The sequence below is a fragment of the Chrysemys picta genome, chromosome 5 (assembly GCF_011386835.1).
Source record: "Chrysemys picta bellii isolate R12L10 chromosome 5, ASM1138683v2, whole genome shotgun sequence".
NCBI lineage: Eukaryota > Metazoa > Chordata > Testudines > Emydidae > Chrysemys > Chrysemys picta.
In genome coordinates, this window is record NC_088795.1 from 54,351,977 (window position 1) to 54,371,078 (window position 19,102).

A 19,102-nucleotide genomic window follows, 5' to 3' on the forward strand; every position below is an offset into this window, starting at 1 on the left:
AAAGTTACAACTCATGACAAAAGTCACTCAAGGCAAATATTTTTGTGTGTGTGCAAATTCATTGTACATTAAAGTACATTATAACCCATTTATTATTATTTGTATTGCAGTAGTGCCTAGGGAACCCAATCATGGATCAGGGCTCCATTAAACAAAAACAGAACAAAAATGTTTTATTTCACATTTTCAAAGCAAAGTCAGATAATGTGGATACTTTCTGACTCCTCTATAAAAGCCTGATCCTGCTGTTAAGGGTCATATTAAATGATAATTCTCTTGTGAGTAATGACACCAAGATCAGCCCTTAAACTTTTTTTTCCATTTTGAAATATTTTAAGCTTTTGAACAAAAATCTCTAATGTGCAATACAATTTAAAGGGCAAATTCTGCTGTGCCAGTCAGGGCATATGTGTGAAATTTGTTTTAATTTTTATCCAAGTCAGCTATGTAAATTGCATTACCATGTAAATTACAATGACCATAAATTAGTCAGACAGGAAAAAAGTGCAGGCAGAAATCCCCAAGGACTATGCTGAGAGAAAGCATTGGCAGGATGGATCACTAATGACTGAAAATACAAACTTGAAGAGAAAATACACCTACACTTTCTTACATAAGCATTAACCATCCAAAATCAGCAGTATAAAACTGATGTCAAACAAGTTTCATTGTTCAAGTTGTATTTCAATCCTTAACTTTTGTAGCCAGCCTTGCCCCACCAATCCCCTGTCCCTATACGGTAGCTTTAACACTGCCAAGAGCTAACAATTATATGAAATATATAACTGCACTATCTTGGCTAGCCCTTAAACACCATTTCTTATCCTGATTTCCTTAGGGACAAATTGTGTCCCTTCCTCTGCAAGTGCCAAAGGGCCCTCTTGTAGCAGAATGAGTGTGCAAGGGGTTGGGCAGGGTTTGAGAGCCCTCACAGAAATCAATGGGTCTGCTCACTTGCGGAATGTGAGCGGAATGTGGTGATTTAGCAAAGCTATTGTGCACCAGGAGTTACAACCTGTTCCCCTAACTCATGTTAATAGTCTCACTGAAGTCAATGGAACTACCTGCATGAGTATGACTACTCATGTGAGCAATCTGAGCAAGACAGAGCCACAGATAAGGCTCTATAAGTCTGCTATTGAAATGAGTGGCAAAACTCCCATTGACTTTATTGGGAGCAGGCCCATATTGTCTTCAGTTAATGCATATCATTCCCAACAGTATCAATGGGGATTCCACTACAGACCAAGGGCAGCTTTTGGTTCAAACAACTCAGATCACTTGTACTTCTATTTATATGCATCCAAAAAGAATTTACAAAAGAGAAGTGGCAAGAACAAACACACTTTAATTTTAGAAAGATGAATTGCGCTCCCTTTTCTATATTTGTTACATTCTTTGTCATGAGAAACAACACATCATAATCTCAGTGGATGATAAAGTCTGTGCTGTGGCAAAGTAACATGTAAAATAAAGAGACTCATGTTTATTAGTAATGTACAAAATTCCTAGACTTAACAGCCATTTTATAACATATTACCCCAACAACCACTGTAAGTTTCTGGCACTTTCAAAGGGTAGTTAAGAAACTTGCAGATACTTAATCTCTCACTGGATTTTCCAGTGTATAGAAACTAAACAAGAAAATGGTTTTATTGTGGAACTAATCATACTATTTAGGAATGTGGAAAACAATTTTTGTTAGCAGAGAAAGCAACAATTTAATATCCTGTAATAAAAACAGGCTAAAATAAGATTTCCTATTACATTTCAGGCAACTATGGAGGACTTACCTTTCACTGGGAAAACAAACCACATAGCTTCAGTAATGGAGGAAACAAATTAAGTATCAACTAAAGCAAACCTTCTTTATTTCCTTGGATCTAGAGTCCAACAGGAGGCACTGAACCGATGGAGCTAAAATACCAATCACAGCACAGTTACTCAATTGTTTGAATTTTTGGGGTTCTTTATTGTGAAAGGAAGTTCATTCCATGTGTATCACATAGAATAATTCCCCTACAGGTCAGCAGTGATATAGATCTTTTTATTAATTATTATTAGCAAATACAAAATCTAACTTATTCTTGGGTGAAAACTGTGGTAAAACTGGGGATAGGCAAGAAATATTAATCCATCGTCATTGGTGTTATTACTACTATATCCTGGACATCCTTGGATGCTACATGCTCTCTCAGAGCCTGATCTTGGAAAGTACTCAGCACTCTTTGCCCCCATTGACACTTATGGGAGCTAAAACCCGCTTAGAAGGCATTCAGCACCTTACAGGATCTGTTATTTTCATGAAAATGAAAAATGAATACCAAACACAAAAAAGTCAAACATAAAAAATAAAAGTCACATTTATTTAAATAAAAATATACACATGGTGTACAATGGATATGGCTTACATACAGCAACCAAACAAAAATGGTAGTTCCTGAAGTACAAAGATAGAAGGAGCTGGGGCTTCAGTTTCTCTGAATAAATACACATTGTGGGCTAAAGCCTGTAGTCTTGCTCGTACGAGTAGTCACACTGACTAAAGAGAGCAGGATTTGGCCATTACAGTTACACAAGAATAGCTACACAAAAGGAAAACAAGTACCATAGTAACCTGTGATTATACTATTAACTTTCACAAACATTTGGAAATCATGCTGCTCTTCATCTAATTTTAAAGCACATAAGGTAAAACTATATGTATGTAAAGTGGAAAAATTACAAACACCACCACCCAAATGCTAATCCTCACTCACGCTAAGGGAAGGCAATCTGAGCTGCACTGTCACCATTCCCCCCCCCCCCCAAAAAAACAAACAAACAAGCCCCCCACTCACTGCATTACCTTGCCCCATCACCATTCTTCCCTCACACACTTCTGGTGTTTTCTGTATGTGCTCTTTGGAATTTGGGTATGTGATTTCACAAATAAGGGTTTTTTAAGGTCCTGATTCCCAAGCTTGTGTGAGTGAATGCAATTTTTCAGTCTTGAATTTTTGGTAATATACTATAGGCTCCTTTTAATTTGCTACATTACTTATTCAGAAGATTGTGTTTGGCAAAAGGAAAAAATAAAGGTATTTTAGAAGTTATGACCGTTTTAGAGCATACAAAGCACACAACAGTTGATGTGTTAATCAGGGGTTTTCACACTTTTGTATTGGTGACCCCTTTCATACAGCAAGTCTCTGAGTGCGACACCTCTTCTGAATTAAAAACATTTCTTTATATTTAACACTTTTATAAATGCTGGAGGTGAAGCAGGTTTGGGGGTGAAGGCTGACAGCTCCTGACCCCCTATGTAATAATCTCGCGACCCCCTGAGGGGTCACAACCCCCAGTTTGAGAATCTCTGTGTTATATGATTAAAGAAAAACAGAATACCAATCAATACTCTAGGCTACTGGAAAACCATTTCTCTTGTATATGAGGAAGCAATTTTGTGATGATTTTTAAAATATTTGATCTTCCAGATCCATTTGATTTTTTCCCTTTTAAACAATAATCAATTATGTAAAGCTTCTTTTTTTCAGCAATTGGAAACATCTGCTTGAATGCACAGCTCTTTTTAAAAACTACAAAGTAACAAAAGGCAAGATGCAATTCATATCTGATGGCAATGCCAATACAACATGCTCTCTCTTTATGGCAAAAAAGCATAAATATAGAAATTAATGGGTTTAAGTTCATAGCAGAGTCACCTGATGCGAAATAATTCTAAAATTGCCTCAATCAAGTAACTTTTTTATGCTGAATTTTTTCAGTGTAATCTTTAACAATTACACCTTATGATGTTTAATATGTTCACCACTTTGAAAGAATTGATCACAGAATTTCTCAAACCATCTCTTAAAACTGATAATAAAAATCAACTTATTTCCTGAAGTATAATAAGAGTCACACTATATGCTAACAAATGTAAACACATGACGTTCTGCACTTCTTTGCAGCCAGGCACCTAAAATATCAGTGGTGATTTAGAATATTGCCAGCCAGGCTTTAATTTGCTTTAAATAACAATTTTGGTTTGGATTGATTTGTGTGGATTTAAAGAGGGCCCAATATATATATATTTTATTGTTTCCTGCTTACAACTGAAGCCAAAAATCTGGACATTAAAATTCATAGTGCAAAGAACTTTTACTGATGCTGCTTTTGTTGGCTTCAGCCTGCTCTTTATATTGCTGGTTCATTACAGTACATGTATTGCTAATGTTTCATCAACATACACAGCAACATATAGACATAATGAGACAATGGAATTACAAATGTTCTCTATATTCTAATAATTTCATAAAAGCTAAACTATAAACAATAAATATTAAAAGTATATTCTTACCAAACTCCCCAAAAGAAGAACGCAGAAGAAAAGACCTGCCCGTATGACAATATGTCAGACCTATGCATATATTGAAGAATAGAAGTTTTACAGATATCACTGAGAAAATATTACATTAAGGTTGCACTTAGCTTTTTCCTTTTCTTAAAATTTAAACTGGTTTTCTACTTCCATGCTAACCTATAATACAAAAATTACACAAGTAGATAACCAGTGCGCTATGCAAACATTTAATGTGTATAGCACTTTTGCTCAAATTTCACTGAGTCAAATCCTGCTGATCTTATTTAAGCAAGTGACTTCAGCGGGACTAGTCACATGAGTAAGGCAAGCAGAATATGGCCTTAAATGCCAGATACACTTCAAACGTGGCTGTTTTCTATCCCTTGAAAGACTGGCTTTCAAAATAGAAGCTTTCATTCCTTACAAAAGTTTTTACAGTGCAAAGTCTGAACATTGTAGTGACTCTGCCATTAAGAAAAGTCAGTTCTCTTCAATAATACATTAGCAAATGGTACAGTTTGCTCATGAAAATCGATTTGCTCAGAATTACTCCTCCAATATGCATTCGGAGCCCTCTGTTAATCCTTCAAGTGGTGTGCAGGGCTTTGGGAAGGCCCTCCATCCTGAATTGGTATGTTGTAGTTGGTAACAGCAGCAAAGGATTATTTGTATTCATAAAAATCCAGGTTGAAGAATATTTAGTTTTGCATCCATGATTAGCTGACAACTCAGTTTTGGAGACAGATCCTCAGCTTTTGTAAATTGTCATAGGCCCATTGCAGTCAATGAGCCTGTAACAATTCACACCAGCTCAAGATCTACCCTGTGAAATCTAAGTCAGAGGAAATATTTCAACAGAAAAGGATTTTTCAACATTGAAGTAGCAGTGTGTATGCTTATATACTTGAAGCTGTGCCAGCATGTTTTCTGTGGGTCTTTGAATCTGTAAATACTTGTTCCAATCAAAAACTTGGCATGCAAAGCATCTGCCTTGCCTAAAAAAAACAACAATATTTTTAAAGACCCAAACACTATTGTGCCCAGTTCTGTTTCACTGCAGAGTATTGTGTGGGTTTTAAAAATATTTGGGGAAACAAACTGATAATTTAAAAACAACAATTGTGGGTGATTTTCAAGGTTAAAAAATATGTAAAAATAATGTTTATTACAGCAATTTAAGCCCTTGTTTGCACATGACGCATATAGCTTTATTGTTTAAAATGACATAATTAAACACAATATGATCAGGGTGCAGTAGTAATTCAGAGCCAAAATGTTTTTAAAATGTCTCAACATTATGATTTAAAATCTAGAGACAAAGATCTTGAAACATTCCTTTCCCTTTCTATAGAATTTAATATGGATAAAGTCAGTGGGGTTGTAGGTAAATTACTCAGAAACCTACAGAATTTAACAGAGAATGATACCCCTGCCATAGAAATTTGCAGATTGGTTTAAAAATACTATAAAAAGCTTATATTCTCCAGTAAATTCTATAGGATTGTTTTACGGAGATGCATGAGAAATGCAGACTCAAGCACCTAATGTATATATTCAGTAACTTTTTTTTAAACTGTAAACATAACAAAAAGAATGTTGAGATCACAGCAAATGTGGCAGCTAGACTGACAGGATAGATTGTAACATTCCTAGGAAGACTTTGGTTCAATAAATCCAAATTAAGACTTTATATGGCTCAGTTCTGTAATGGTTAAAAATCCATATAAAAATACAGATTTATAAGTTAGAATGCAATGGCTAACTCCATTAATAAATTATATAGTATTGAAAGGAATGCAAGCCCTTCAGTTCACATCTGTCTGATTTTATCTCCGTAGTGTATTTATGGAAGATGCTGTGACAACTGCAAAAGGCTCTTTGTGGTCTATTGGGTATTTAATACACCTCTACCTCGATATAACGCTGTCCTCAGGAGCCAAAAAATCTTACCATGTTATAGGTGAAACCGCATTATATTGAACTTGCTTTGATCCGCCAGAGTGCGCAACCCTGCCCCCCCCTCCGGAGCGCTGCTTTACCACGTTATATCCGAATTTGTGTTATATCGGGTCGTGTTATATCGGGGTAGAGGTGTATATAATAAAAGAAAAATCTAAATACATATCCAATGATCGACCAAGACAGTGCCAAAGAAATCATACGTATGAGTAAATCATAAAAGTACCCAAATATTATTTAAATGTCAGTATCACCTGCTTTGAACAAGCTGTTCCAAATTCACTGAGAACGTTTGTAGCACTGAAGTCAATGGGAGTTGGGGCCAGGATTTCACCCCATATGTTTAATAATTATTCAAAGGCCTGGGTCTTTCAAACATTTAGGAACACATGTAAATTTTACTCACATGACTGCTCATTTTCCTCGTTACATGTGCATGTTTGCGGAATTACAGTCTTAAATATATATTTTATTAATACAAATACACATTTACACAACGTATCCCAATGGATTGAAAGGAGCATTTTAGAGTTCATTATGCCCCAGTACTTCTGTGACTTCTATACCAGCAGGGGTGGGTGTGTTAACCACTCTATCTTGGCCAAATTCTGATTTTGGTAATTACACTTTGCCTACGGTATCTTAAATTTCCAATGTCGTTTTACTCGGATAAAATTCTTAACTTCCTGCCCTAAATATTTTATCTCCAAAATGAAGGTGCTATACAAACGTCAGTCATCATTGAGTGATTTTGTGTTTTGTTTTGTTGGGGTGAACTATAATAAACTTATGTGATTAAAAACCCTGTGATGTCTAGAAGATAAATTTAGGAGTGACACAAGCTGGCAAAAGCACTAAAATTCACACTTAAGGCTGAAGAGTATCCTTTGCTTACATATTGCATTATACATGTGATAGAAAATAAGCTAACTAGCCACAACGTAGAAGATTAAGGAGTACTTACCCTCATTATTATGCTTATGTTGGGCTTTGTGCTGTATAAAAATTAACAAAACTGTACATGTAAGTAATGCCATCCTAAAGAGCTATGTTGCCTCTAATACATAGGAATCACATCACCCAGTACCAAAATGAAGCAGAGAAACACTCAATAAAGTCTAAGGGGCAAATGTGGGTCACTTTACCCACACTAGTAATCCCTCTGACTCTACTGAGACTAACAAATAAATAAAATGAGTAGGATTTGACTCTAGCACAGAATGCCAAGCATAATACAGCCAACTGAAACTGCAGAGAGGCAGAATGCAATTACCAAATTACAAACTGTAGTTACTAAAATTACATTATGTAATTACCAAACTTCAAATTACAATCTGCAATTACCAAACTTCTATAGAGAAGCAGAATGTAATTACCAAATTTAAATTTGGCCAACAGACCGAGATTAACATGCCTTGCAAAGAATGCAAGGTGGTCTTTGACCACAAGGGACCGGGATCTCTGTTTTACGCCTGACGCAGAAGACATCACCTCCAGCAGGATGCTGCCACTTCACACACAGTACTCAGGTATAGCACCAGTACAGACTCACAGTGCCCCCCTATGGACTCACTAACAGCAATTCCTGCAGCAATCTGCATTTTCCTTTTTGGTCTTCCATCAAGCTACTTATGAGGCCCAACTCCACTACTTTACGGAATCTGGTTAAATTACAGCCTAGCATTGAGGGCTGTATATACTTGGTTTTGAGAACACTCAAGCATTAATCAGACAATAATTGAGGTTTTCTTTCATAGTAACGGACTACAGTTACTTTAATTTAAAATAGATCCATTGATAGCTGACCAAGATAACTCCTAGTTTTGTTACACACTCCCAATTCATGACACACAAACAGCAATTTTTTATATTATCTAATTAGCACAGATGTGTGTTTCTTATTACATTATAAACTTAGGTATCAGTTTTTCCATATGTCCCCTCTGGTGGTCTGTAGTACTTTGGGAAAGCCATCAGCTGTATCATGTTGAATGCATACTTTCTGCATTTGATATTCTTCAGTACATTCTCTATGCGGCATCCTTCTCTGGTGAAAGGGGAAAAAGTACAACTTCATGAAACACAGAATAAATAAATATGTTTTATTTCTTCATTGCAGAGTTTCAGCAACAGTTGAAGTAAAAATAACAAAAGATTCAACTCTACATTTTTTTTCCACGAGTGATGATACATCTTACAAAATTAAATCCAAGGCCAGCCCCAATACAGTTATTGCCCTCAGAAATAGATGATGAGAATTTTATATTTCCCCTTAAGGTTTAATTAAAGTTTAGTAAATTTTTTTAAATAATGTATTTAATTTTACATTTTCACGCTAACTTTAGAAATATACTTGCCTTTTAAATCCTTCACAATATTCCTATACTTTTTACTGTACATGTTAAAGTCTACATGTAGCCCTAAATATGCAGGTTCTAGGAGTAAGGCATTTTATTAAGTCTGGCCCTATAGATTTGTAAAGGAAATTTTCATATCTAGTTTATTTCAGTATATTTAGCTTTGCAATGAAAAAAAGATAAAATGCCTTTCCAAACAGCCTAACCCAACTCTCTTCTTTACAAAGGAAGGATGCTTGTTCACATACAGTACAAAAGTCACAAGTGCCAAAGTGGTGCATCAAGACACAAACAAGACTTAGTTAAAAAGAATATAAAAGTGTCTTGAAAGCAAAAGCAGCAAACGCAACCAAAGCAACAGTTACAAACAGGTTAATTTAATTACAAAACAGAACTCATTCTACCTCCATATAGTTACTTGACAGAAAAGGTTAGTTGAAGCAATGTAGTAACATAACCTATTTGTTAAACAAAACAGAAAATTCCATCAGCGAATAAACAACAATGAAAGTAGCACAATGAATCCGACAAACTGTCCCATCCATTATTCTTGGCTCAGGGTTAGTTTGTATTGTGCAAAATCACTTTTGACCTTTTTAATTGATAGACTGAATAGGAGTTTGGAAACCGGGGGGTGGGGTTCAAGCTTTCAGGATCCTATAATTTGTCCGATATAGAGACACTAATATTATATATATATATATATATTAGAGACACTAATATATATATGATCTTTTTTTGAGCTAGTTCAAGTGGGAAAACTTTGTCATGAACAAAAAGAGGAAATTAACTCACTTAATGCATAGTATACTCTTTAGATTTCAGAAAAAATAAATGAAAGCACTATACAGTTTAGACATTTATATCCTATAGACAAATCCTGTGGGTCTGAAAATGTAGAAATATTACAGCATAATTCCTTTATTTTTAAATTAGTTTGTTGCTGTTTGTAGAAAAGAAAGGAACACAAGTGAAGTTTATTGATATTTGGCTAATAGTAAAGCAAGACTTAAGATAAGCCACACAACCAGCAAGTGTGAGCTGACAAGCAGCAAGGCGACAGGATAGAAGTGACGAGAAGTTGGCTTGTTATCAGTTAGACAGCCTGTCTCAGGATCATCCGACTCATTCAGTGCTCCCTGGGTTTGTCTGCTGTTAAACAGGGGAAGTTAGGAACAAATAGAATAGCATTTAAATAGCAAAGAAAGCCAATACTTAGGTATTCTGACAACAAAGAGACACTAAACATGGCCAATTGATTTGGCGGATTTATGCTAAATAATTCCAAACATTTTACTCTGTTCTGCACTCAAATGGGAAGCACAATGAACTAGCTAACTTGCTATCTATTATTTTTTTTTAAAGCTTTAAAAGTGGCATTCACAGGTTAGAGGCTCTTAATAAAAATGAAATGAGCTGGACTGTGACTAAGACAAACACATGAATTGATATGTAGTGAAATAAATGAATAAATGCATGGCTTAGGAAAGGAAAACAAGAACACTGTGTCACAATGTGACACCAGGCAAAGTAGTGTCTCTCTGGTGCTTACATTTTTTTAGTCCACTCCAGCTTCACTATCTGCTTCTTGTACATGTGATCTTTTTGAAACAATTCAATTATTTTTTATGTTTTTGGCTCTTTAAAAATAATTAGAACAAATTTAACTCAGCAGCACTGTTAACTCAATCTTATAAGCTAAATAAATACTGATATCTTTAATTCAAAGGTCAAGGACATTGTACCTTGTTCAGTCAAGTCAACTGTGGGTTAATTTGTACTACAGTGAGGTTCTTCTGAGTCTTTAAAAGTTGTGCGGTCCCTGTATTAGAGCAGTAAGGATACCTGCAAATGACTTTTAAACTTTTCAGTTGTAAAGTTGGTAGCTATTCAAGATATCGTCTATGTAAGTGGAATATGTAATACGGATACTTTAGCTAAACCCTTCAACCCCATTAAAGTTATATTTGCATGTGCTCAAGACCCCTGGTAAGGGCTTTCCCTTGGACAAGCATAACTGATACAGTTATAAATGGAATTAGCTCTTTTGCTATCACCAGAGATTACAATTATCCTGACAGCAGTTTCAAGGGAAATGGCTGGATGGTCAAGAACAGCTAGATGTGTCAGATTGCACTGGAGCATTTTTCTGCCACACCTGCCACTGGTATGTCATTTATCATGAAAGAAGATACTGAAAAGAAAATACAAGACCATTATGGCACTACCCTGAGTGGGGTGAAAAGACTGCAGCTGTTGCACCAGCCCTTAGAAAAGTGCAGCATGCACTCCTGTTTGCAGCTGGCTTGTGCAGATGGATAGCAAAGCCAAGTCCCTGTTTCCTTATTGCCTTATTAGAGACAAGGTGGGTAAGGTAATATCTTAGTTGGTCCAATACAAGTTATTACTTCACCCACCTTGTCTCTCTTATACCCTGGGACTGACACCGCTACAACTACAGTGCATCAAACAATTATTAGAGAGACTAATACTCACAGAGGTGTTAGGCCCAGCACTAAAGGGAGGCAAAGATTGAAATTATGGCTGGGTACCACAAAGGGACTAGCCAAATTTGTCACAAAATAATTATGCTTGAAAAATCCAAAGAAATAATTAAATGCTCCATTTCCCTTTCCCTTTGGGCATTCAACTCTATACTTTACAGCAATGGGTAAAAGAGATTCCCAAAACTATTCTAAACAGTAAAAGATAAAGGCCCAAACTCCCATTGACTTTAATAAGAGCAAGACAGGGCCCTTAATGCTATTACTCATTTCAGTATGAAATGCCCTAAATTACCTCCTTTCCTTGGTCTAGTGCTTTCAAGTGCCTATGAATGGCACTTAATGAAAGAGAAAACATCTGAGTCTAAATTTATACAGAAACTATTAAGAAATTAAGCTGACACAGTAAGTTATGCTGATTTAGCCTGTGGTGTGACTTAGATTTATACAGAGAATTCTACATTCTGCATCTGTTCAACCTGATGTCAATCTCTCTTTCTGTTTTGAGGATGGTAACTTCAATATATCTCTATTGTGCAGGACACAATGCATTTTGCTTTGCTTTAACATACTCTACATTCTTTTGGAGCATGTTGCCTTTTAATTTCTCTTCCCTTCGCACAATCTCCATGGGAACCCCACACATCTTCCTTGGCTTCCTCCTCTCTATCTCTGGGTGACTTCATCTGCTGGTGACCTGATGGTTTCGATTACTATCTTCATACCAGTGAATCACAGATCTACATTCCTACTTCTGACCAATCTCTCTCCATCCAAACTTACATCTGAGCCAGTCTCTCCTGGATATCTCACCACCATCTTCATAATTGGCTCTACTTTTCAATCTCAGGAGAAATGCTGAAGACATAGACTAGTGTATGTTTTTCCTTGGAAATGGTCCAACCAGAACAGAGCTGAAGTACACCAGTGGGTCAGTTTGCACTGCCTACACTTTAGTTTTTCTATGGCAGAAGAACTTCATTCTCAAGAACGGACAAACACCTCCTACAGTAAAAGTACCACATTCTTTTAATTTATTCTAGGTGAGTGTGGGTGAAGTGATTTGCATGTTATAATTCCAGGAATGTGACCTCTTTATTTATTTAGCATGTTCTACTCTGTTTTTTTGCTCTGTGCCTCAGTGGCTGTGTTCTGTTCTTTTATTGAGGTCTGTATAGCTCCATTAGCATTAATAGGATTTATGTGCATGAATCAACAGGAATATATATATATAAAAGCCATTTGTTCTGTTGTTTAAAAGATACAATGCCCCACTGTACATTTATTCTTTGATATACTGAGAAGCACAATCAATGGTTAATCTCTTCATATCAGGAGTCACTTCAGCCCACAGTATCCACTATGAATTGCTGATGCTCTGGAACTTCTACTCCAAGGAATTAGTGGTATCTCATAAATCTGCTCAATACCTGACACTAGGAGATACACTTTCAAAGCTGAGGGCAGGAGGATAGTGCCCAAATACACTGTCAGATAAGTTGGTACCATATCAAGAGTATCAAAACATACCTTTAACTTCAAAAACTTTATCACAGGCAGCTATTTTCTCAGACAGATGCTATGGCAGCTATGTCAACCCTATAGCCAGGGCCGACGAGGGGAGGGGAAGCCAGTACAAATTACCAGGACCTGGCGGTCCCCCGCTCTCATTGGCCCTGTTTAGCCAGTCCGTCCTTGCTGGGGGGCCCGAAATTTTTTTTTCACTGGGGCCCGAACCCGCTCTCGGCGGCCCTGCCTACAGCTTATGTTGGCATAACTTATGTCGCTCAGGGCTGTGAATAAACCGCCTCCCCTTGTGACATAAGTGCCAGTGTGGACAGTGCTATGTCAGTGGGAGAGCCTATCCCACCAACACAGCTATCGCTTCTCGTGGGAGCTGTAGTAGTTAAGCTGATGGGAGAACTCTCTCCTGTTGGCTTAGAGCAGCTACATAGAGAGCTTATAGCGGTGGTACTGCCACTGTAAACTCTCTAGGCTATGTCTATATGTACAGCGCTGCAGTGGTGCAGCTGTGCCGCTGCAGTGCGTCTGGTGAAGCTGCTCTATGCCAACAGGAGACAGGTCTCCCATCGGCATAAAAGTAAAGAACCTCCATGAATGGCAGAAACTATGTCAGTGGGAGAAGCTCTCCTGCCAACATAGCGCTGTGCACATGAGCACTTATGCAAATGTAATTTACATCGCTCAGGGAGCAGTGGGATATTCACACTCCTGAGCAACATAAGTTTTGTGGACATAGGCTGTAGTGTAGACATAGCCTTAGTGTCCTAAGGCTGTTTTAATGAAGTTGCCAATTGCAGAACTAACGCCTTGCAATGCAGATTTCAGTCTCCTCTGCTAAAGCAAATGTAACTGGCTGAGTGAAGCAAAGCCTTACACTTAACTCGATGGTATTTTAATTCCTCTGTCTGAAATGTAATAACTTTGGAATACTGCATCCACTCCCATTGTAGCTTGTTGGCTCATTGAAACCTTGTGGGGTTTGCACCTGGATAACACGGCACCTCGGTATTCTGAGGTATACACATGCACTAGTGGCCACAGAATGCCAGATTAGATATTCTGTATTTATCCCACTCACCCCTTTTCAAAGCCAGGAGTCCTGGATTCCGCTCAGCTCCTGGTGCTACAGCTCCCTGAAATGACGTCAGTGATGTAGGAGAAGGGTCAAGTTCTTCCCAAGGTGACTGGACATGAGTCAGGCAGATAAGAAAAACTAAAGACCTTATCCAAAGCCCACTGACATCAAAAGAAAAACTCCCATTGACTTCAGAGCAAGGCATTCTTTTATGCCAACTCTCCTCACCTATTACTGAGCAGCATCAGTTTTCCAAGCTAGGGATCTTTTAAGATTCTATTTTGTCTTTTGTTTGTTTTGTTTTTTGCTTATTTAGAAGGCTGAGCTTTCCTTGAAAAAGTGAGCATGCTACATAGCCAGCATAGGTGCCCTTCTTGAGCTTGAATGGCATTAAAAACAAACAATACTTTCTGATTTGGGCTCTGAATTATATATAGATTCTAAATTGTTCAGGAATTCAGTTGAAATGTTAAACCCTGTGGAAAAGGCAGGAGCTTGATTCACAGGTATAGTGGAAAGGGATGGCGGGTGCCGAATGCTGCTGTCCAGTCCAGTGTAAATTAGAGCTGCAGAGGACAGATTTTACTTACAGTCTGCTCAGAAGTTCCCATCAGCAGAGAGACAGGTATAGCACAGCCTCATTCTGCCATGCCCCCACTCCTCCCCAAATAAGCTCCTTTCCCCTTCCCTCTCCACCCCCTACTTTCTCCTTCACTGGATGGCACAGTTGCCTTCCCCCAGGCTTGTACCAGAAGAGATTGTCATTATATGGGAAGAATTCTCTAATGTAAATCTCTAAGCTGCTTTAATTTCATAGCAGAAAGTAACTGGGCAGACGGAAGAAACCAGCTCTAGATAAATAAAGATGCAATTTAAAACACTGCAAAGTTATTAAGTCTGTAAATGTATCTTAGTTTATAGTTACCAATCTGCTATTGCATCACCAACTCCAAAGGAGAGGTGTATTACTCTCTACAATTGTCTTTGACAAACATATTGAGACTTAGAAAAGTTCCTTTGAGACGGAGTTGTGAACTTCAATGTACATTGACTGAAACACAATTCTTGAATGTATCTCTTGAATTTCACTGCCAGAAATTGAAATGATCAAACTGTTCCATTTTGGCCTTAGCTTACATGAGGGAATTTCCCCCTAACCCTTGATTCTCAGTATGTCATCAGCACAACAACCAATGCTGTCTCAGAGCACTTCTGAATATGTGCCAAAGAGCAGAGAAGAGGGTTTCAAAAAGCACAAATAAGATCTATTTCATAGCTGATTCAAGATGCAATGTTGTTTTTTAAGATGAAGAGGATGATGTTCATTAATCAGAGACACCTGGGGCTGTGAATACCTCTTCAACCCTATAATTCTCTTTCTATATGATTTTATTTCAGGTTGTTTTACTTGAGACTTACCACACTGAGGATCCATCAAGCCATCCCAGGGTACTCTAAGTCTAAAATCTGTGCCTTATTCCCAATCTGAATTTCCAGCTTCATCTTCCAGCCATTGGATCACCTTTCTCTGCTAGCCTGAAGAGCCGATTATTTAATATTTGTTCCCAAGGTAAGTACTTACAGACTGTAATCAAGTCACCCCTTAATCTTCTCTTTGTTAAGATAAATAGATTGAACTCCTTGAATCAATCACTATTAGGCACGCTTTCTAATCCTTTAATCATTCTCGTGGCTCTTCTCTGAACCCTCTCCAATTTATCAACATCTTTCCTGAAGTGTGGACACCAGAACTGAACACAGTATTCCTGCAGTGGGTCACATCAGTGACAAATACAAAGGTAAAATAACCTCTCTACTCCTACTTGAAATTCCCTTGGTAACAATCAGGATCCAGACACCCCAAGGGGCGAACAGGGATTGAACCCCGAAGAATAAACAGTCAATCAACTGTATACAACATTATTGTGCTATAAAAGACATCAAGTAAAGTCTATTGTGAAAGCTTGTAATGTTCTAAACTTGATAATCATTATGAGCTATGTATGCAGGCTATGGTTATGAATGTATGTATTTGTGTATATAGAGAACTGGGCTCAGAAACTTTGTCTCCACTCACATCAGGACAGGGAACAATCAGACAGGGAAGAGTGCTTCCCAAGCCAGGTGATTATATGCAACCAACTCCAAGTAATGACCCATTGTCTAGCCAGGAAAAGACAAGGATGGGCCATTAGAGTTAAAGGAAAGATATGGAGACATTCCAACTGTGGAATCAAGAGGGGGTTCCACACACTGAATAAACATGAATCTCCAAGGATAGGGGAGTGGGAGGAGAAAAAAGTCTTTTAAAAGCAGGATTTTGTCTTAAATTTTTCATCCAGAAACTTAGAGGCAGCCTCTAAGCAAGAAGATGTCAGTGAAATGACAGATCACCACTATAATTAGGGGAGAAACTGTTCAAAGGCAATAGTTATCTTGTATTAGAAAAGGGATTTTATCCAATATGGAAATGTAAAGCCTGAAGTTGCATCTTTATGTTTATTTGCTGTGTAACTTGTATATGTTCGCCCTCCCTTAATCTGTGGTTTTTCTATTAAATAAAGCCAAGGAGATCTCTGTTGTGCAAACTGTGTGGAGCATGGGGGCCAAAGTAATCTGGTATCTGGGGGACTGGTTTTACATTTTCGGGCGTGATGAACCAGAAGGGAAAAGTCCGAGTGTCTGACAGTTAAAAACTCTGGCAGGACGGATTTGGGGAGACTCGGGACAGGAAGGGCTGTTGGTGTCCCCTTGCAAGGAGTAACTAGGCTGGTGGAAGCCAGGGTGCTTGTGGGCAGACTACTGAACAGCACGAGCTTACGGGGCACACACTCCTTACTGGTCTGGGTAATCCTCAAAATATCACACCCCTGCTTATGCATCCATGGATCACGTTAGCCCTTTTGGCCATAGTGTACACTAGGAACTCCTGTTCAGCTGATTATCCACCATGACTCGCAAGTCTTTTTTAGAGGACTGCTTCCCAGGATAGAGCCCCACATCGTGGAACTGTGGCCTATATTCTTTGGTTGAATGTATACATCTAGGAACAGATTAAAATGCATATTGTTGCTTGTGCCCAGTTTACCAAGCAATACAGATTGCTCTGTATCCGTAACCTGTTCTCTTCATTATTTACCACTCCCTCAATGTTTGTGTCAACTGCACACTTTATCGGCAATGATTTTATGGGTTTTTTTTTCCAGATCACTGATAAAAACGTTAAGTAGAGTAGAACCAAGAACTGATCCCTGAAGGACACCACAAGAAACACACCCACTCAATGATTCCTCGTTAACAATTGCCTTTTGAAACCTATCAGCCAGCCAATTTTTAATCTGCTTAATGTATGCCATGTTACTTCTATATCCTTCTAAGTTTTTAAGCAAAATGTCATGCACTTTTCAGAAGCCTAAGTATGTTACATCCACACTCTTACCTTTATCAATCAAACTTGTAATCTCAAGAAAAAAGATATCAAGTTAGTTTCACAATCTATTTTCTACAAACCATGATCTTTGGCATTAATTATACTACCTCCCTTTAATTCTTTATTTATCAAATCCTGTATCAGTCACTCCACTATTTTGCCCTAGAATAATGTCAGACTGACAGGCCTATGATTACCTAGGTCATCTGGTTTATCCTTTTTAAATATAGGCATAACATTAGCTTTCTTCTGGAACTTCCCTGGTGTTCCAAAATTTATAGAGAATCAACAAGACGGGCCAGTGAACTCCTCGGCCAGCTCTTTCAAAACTCTTAGATGTACGTTATCTGGACCTACTGATTTAAAAATGTCTTACTTTACTAGCTGCTGATTAACATCCTCCTGAGACATTAGTGGAATGGAAAGAGCGTTATCAGCACTATATGATACGACTACATAATCTTTTTCCCCCCACTACAAAACAGAAATATTTATTGAACACTTCTGTCTTTTCTGAATTATTTGCCATATTTGTTAGTAACAGGCTGCACACAGCTTTTGGCACTATATGGATTTATACAAGATCAAAATAATTAACCATAATGCAGACTGTCAAGTCTGTTGCTGAATCAATGGAACAGAATGGTAGAACCTGGAATGGCAGACTGTCCAAATGAAGTATCCAAAGGAATAATGGGATAACCGGTGTTTAATGATAAAGTTGATACATTAAGGAACATGTAAAAGCTGTATACATTTTAACTAAAACTGAAGGTTTTTTCTGTATTTCTAATAGAAGATGTGATAGAACAACAACCTGGGTAAATTTCTGCATCAAAGACTTTATGAATCATAGGACTGGAAGGGACCTCGAGAGTCATTTAGTCCAGTCCGCTGCACTCATGGCAGGACTAAGTATTATAGACCATGGGTGGGCAAACTTTTTGGCCCGAGGGCCACATCTGGGTGGGGAAATTGCCTTCCTTGCAGGGCCATGGATGTAGGGCTGGGGCGCGGGAGGGAGTGTGGGGTGTAGGAGGGGGTGCAGTGTGCAGGAAGTCGGCTCAGGGTAAGGGGCTGGGGTGCAGGAAGGATGCAGCGTGTACAAGCGGGCTCAGGGCAGGGGTTGGGGTGCAGGAGGGGTGCCGCAGGGGGCTCAAAGCAGGGAGTTGGGGTGTGGGAGGGCTATAGTTTGCCCATCCCTGATCTAGACCATCCCTATGAATGATTCATGTTTAGATGTTTCACCGGAAATACCAATAAATACAAAACTTTCCTTAATCTCTTAGACGATATCAAATGCAGAAAAAGCCATTGTAAGCTAATATGAACCACCCTGCTGCCTATATGATCTATTGATTTACAAAGACCATCTAGACTGGGGGTGGACAATAATTTTTGCAGGTGGGCTACTCCACGAATTTTGGTAAGTGGTCACGGGCTGCACATTTCTACTATATTAATGGAAGGGGTGCAGGAGGGAGTTCTGGGCTGGTGCAGAGTGTTGGGGTGTAGGAGGGGGTGTGGGGTCTGGGAGGGAGTTTGGGTGCAGGAGGGGGTTCTGACCTGGGCAGGGGTTGGGGTGCAGGAGGGGGTGTGGGGTCTGGGAGGGAGTTTGGGTGCAGGAGGGGGTTCTGACCTGGGCAGGGGGTTGGGGTGTGAGTGCAGGCTCTGGCCGGGAGGCGCTTACCACATGTGGCTCCAAGCCGGCGGCACAGCAGGGCTCAGGCAGGCTGCCTGCCTGCATGCTGTGGCCCCATGCCGCTCCTGGAAGCGGCTGCGGCCGGCTGCTGCTGGCACATCTCTGCGCACCCCTTGGGGGGAAGGGGCAGCAGGTCTCCGTGCACTGCCTGCGCCTGCAAGCACCACCCCCGCAGTTCCCGTTGGCCGGTTTCCAGCCAATGGGAG

General features: G+C 38.8%; 1 protein-coding gene across 16 annotated transcripts in view; it reads right to left on the reverse strand.

Moving 5' to 3' along the window:
• Positions 1–2,345: 2,345 nt before the first annotated feature.
• INPP4B (inositol polyphosphate-4-phosphatase type II B) overlaps positions 2,346–19,102 on the reverse strand; it is a 496,579-nt gene continuing 479,822 nt past the window's right edge. For 15 of the 16 annotated variants that reach the window (XM_065596417.1, XM_065596418.1, XM_042850296.2 and 12 more), the window contains one exon: positions 8,386–9,813. In XM_065596417.1, the coding sequence (XP_065452489.1) occupies positions 9,639–9,813 (175 nt within the window). In that variant the 3' untranslated portion in view covers positions 8,386–9,638. Of the gene's footprint in view, positions 8,352–8,385; positions 9,814–19,102 lie in introns of those variants that run through there. The other variant, XM_042850295.2, reaches the window with a different exon arrangement.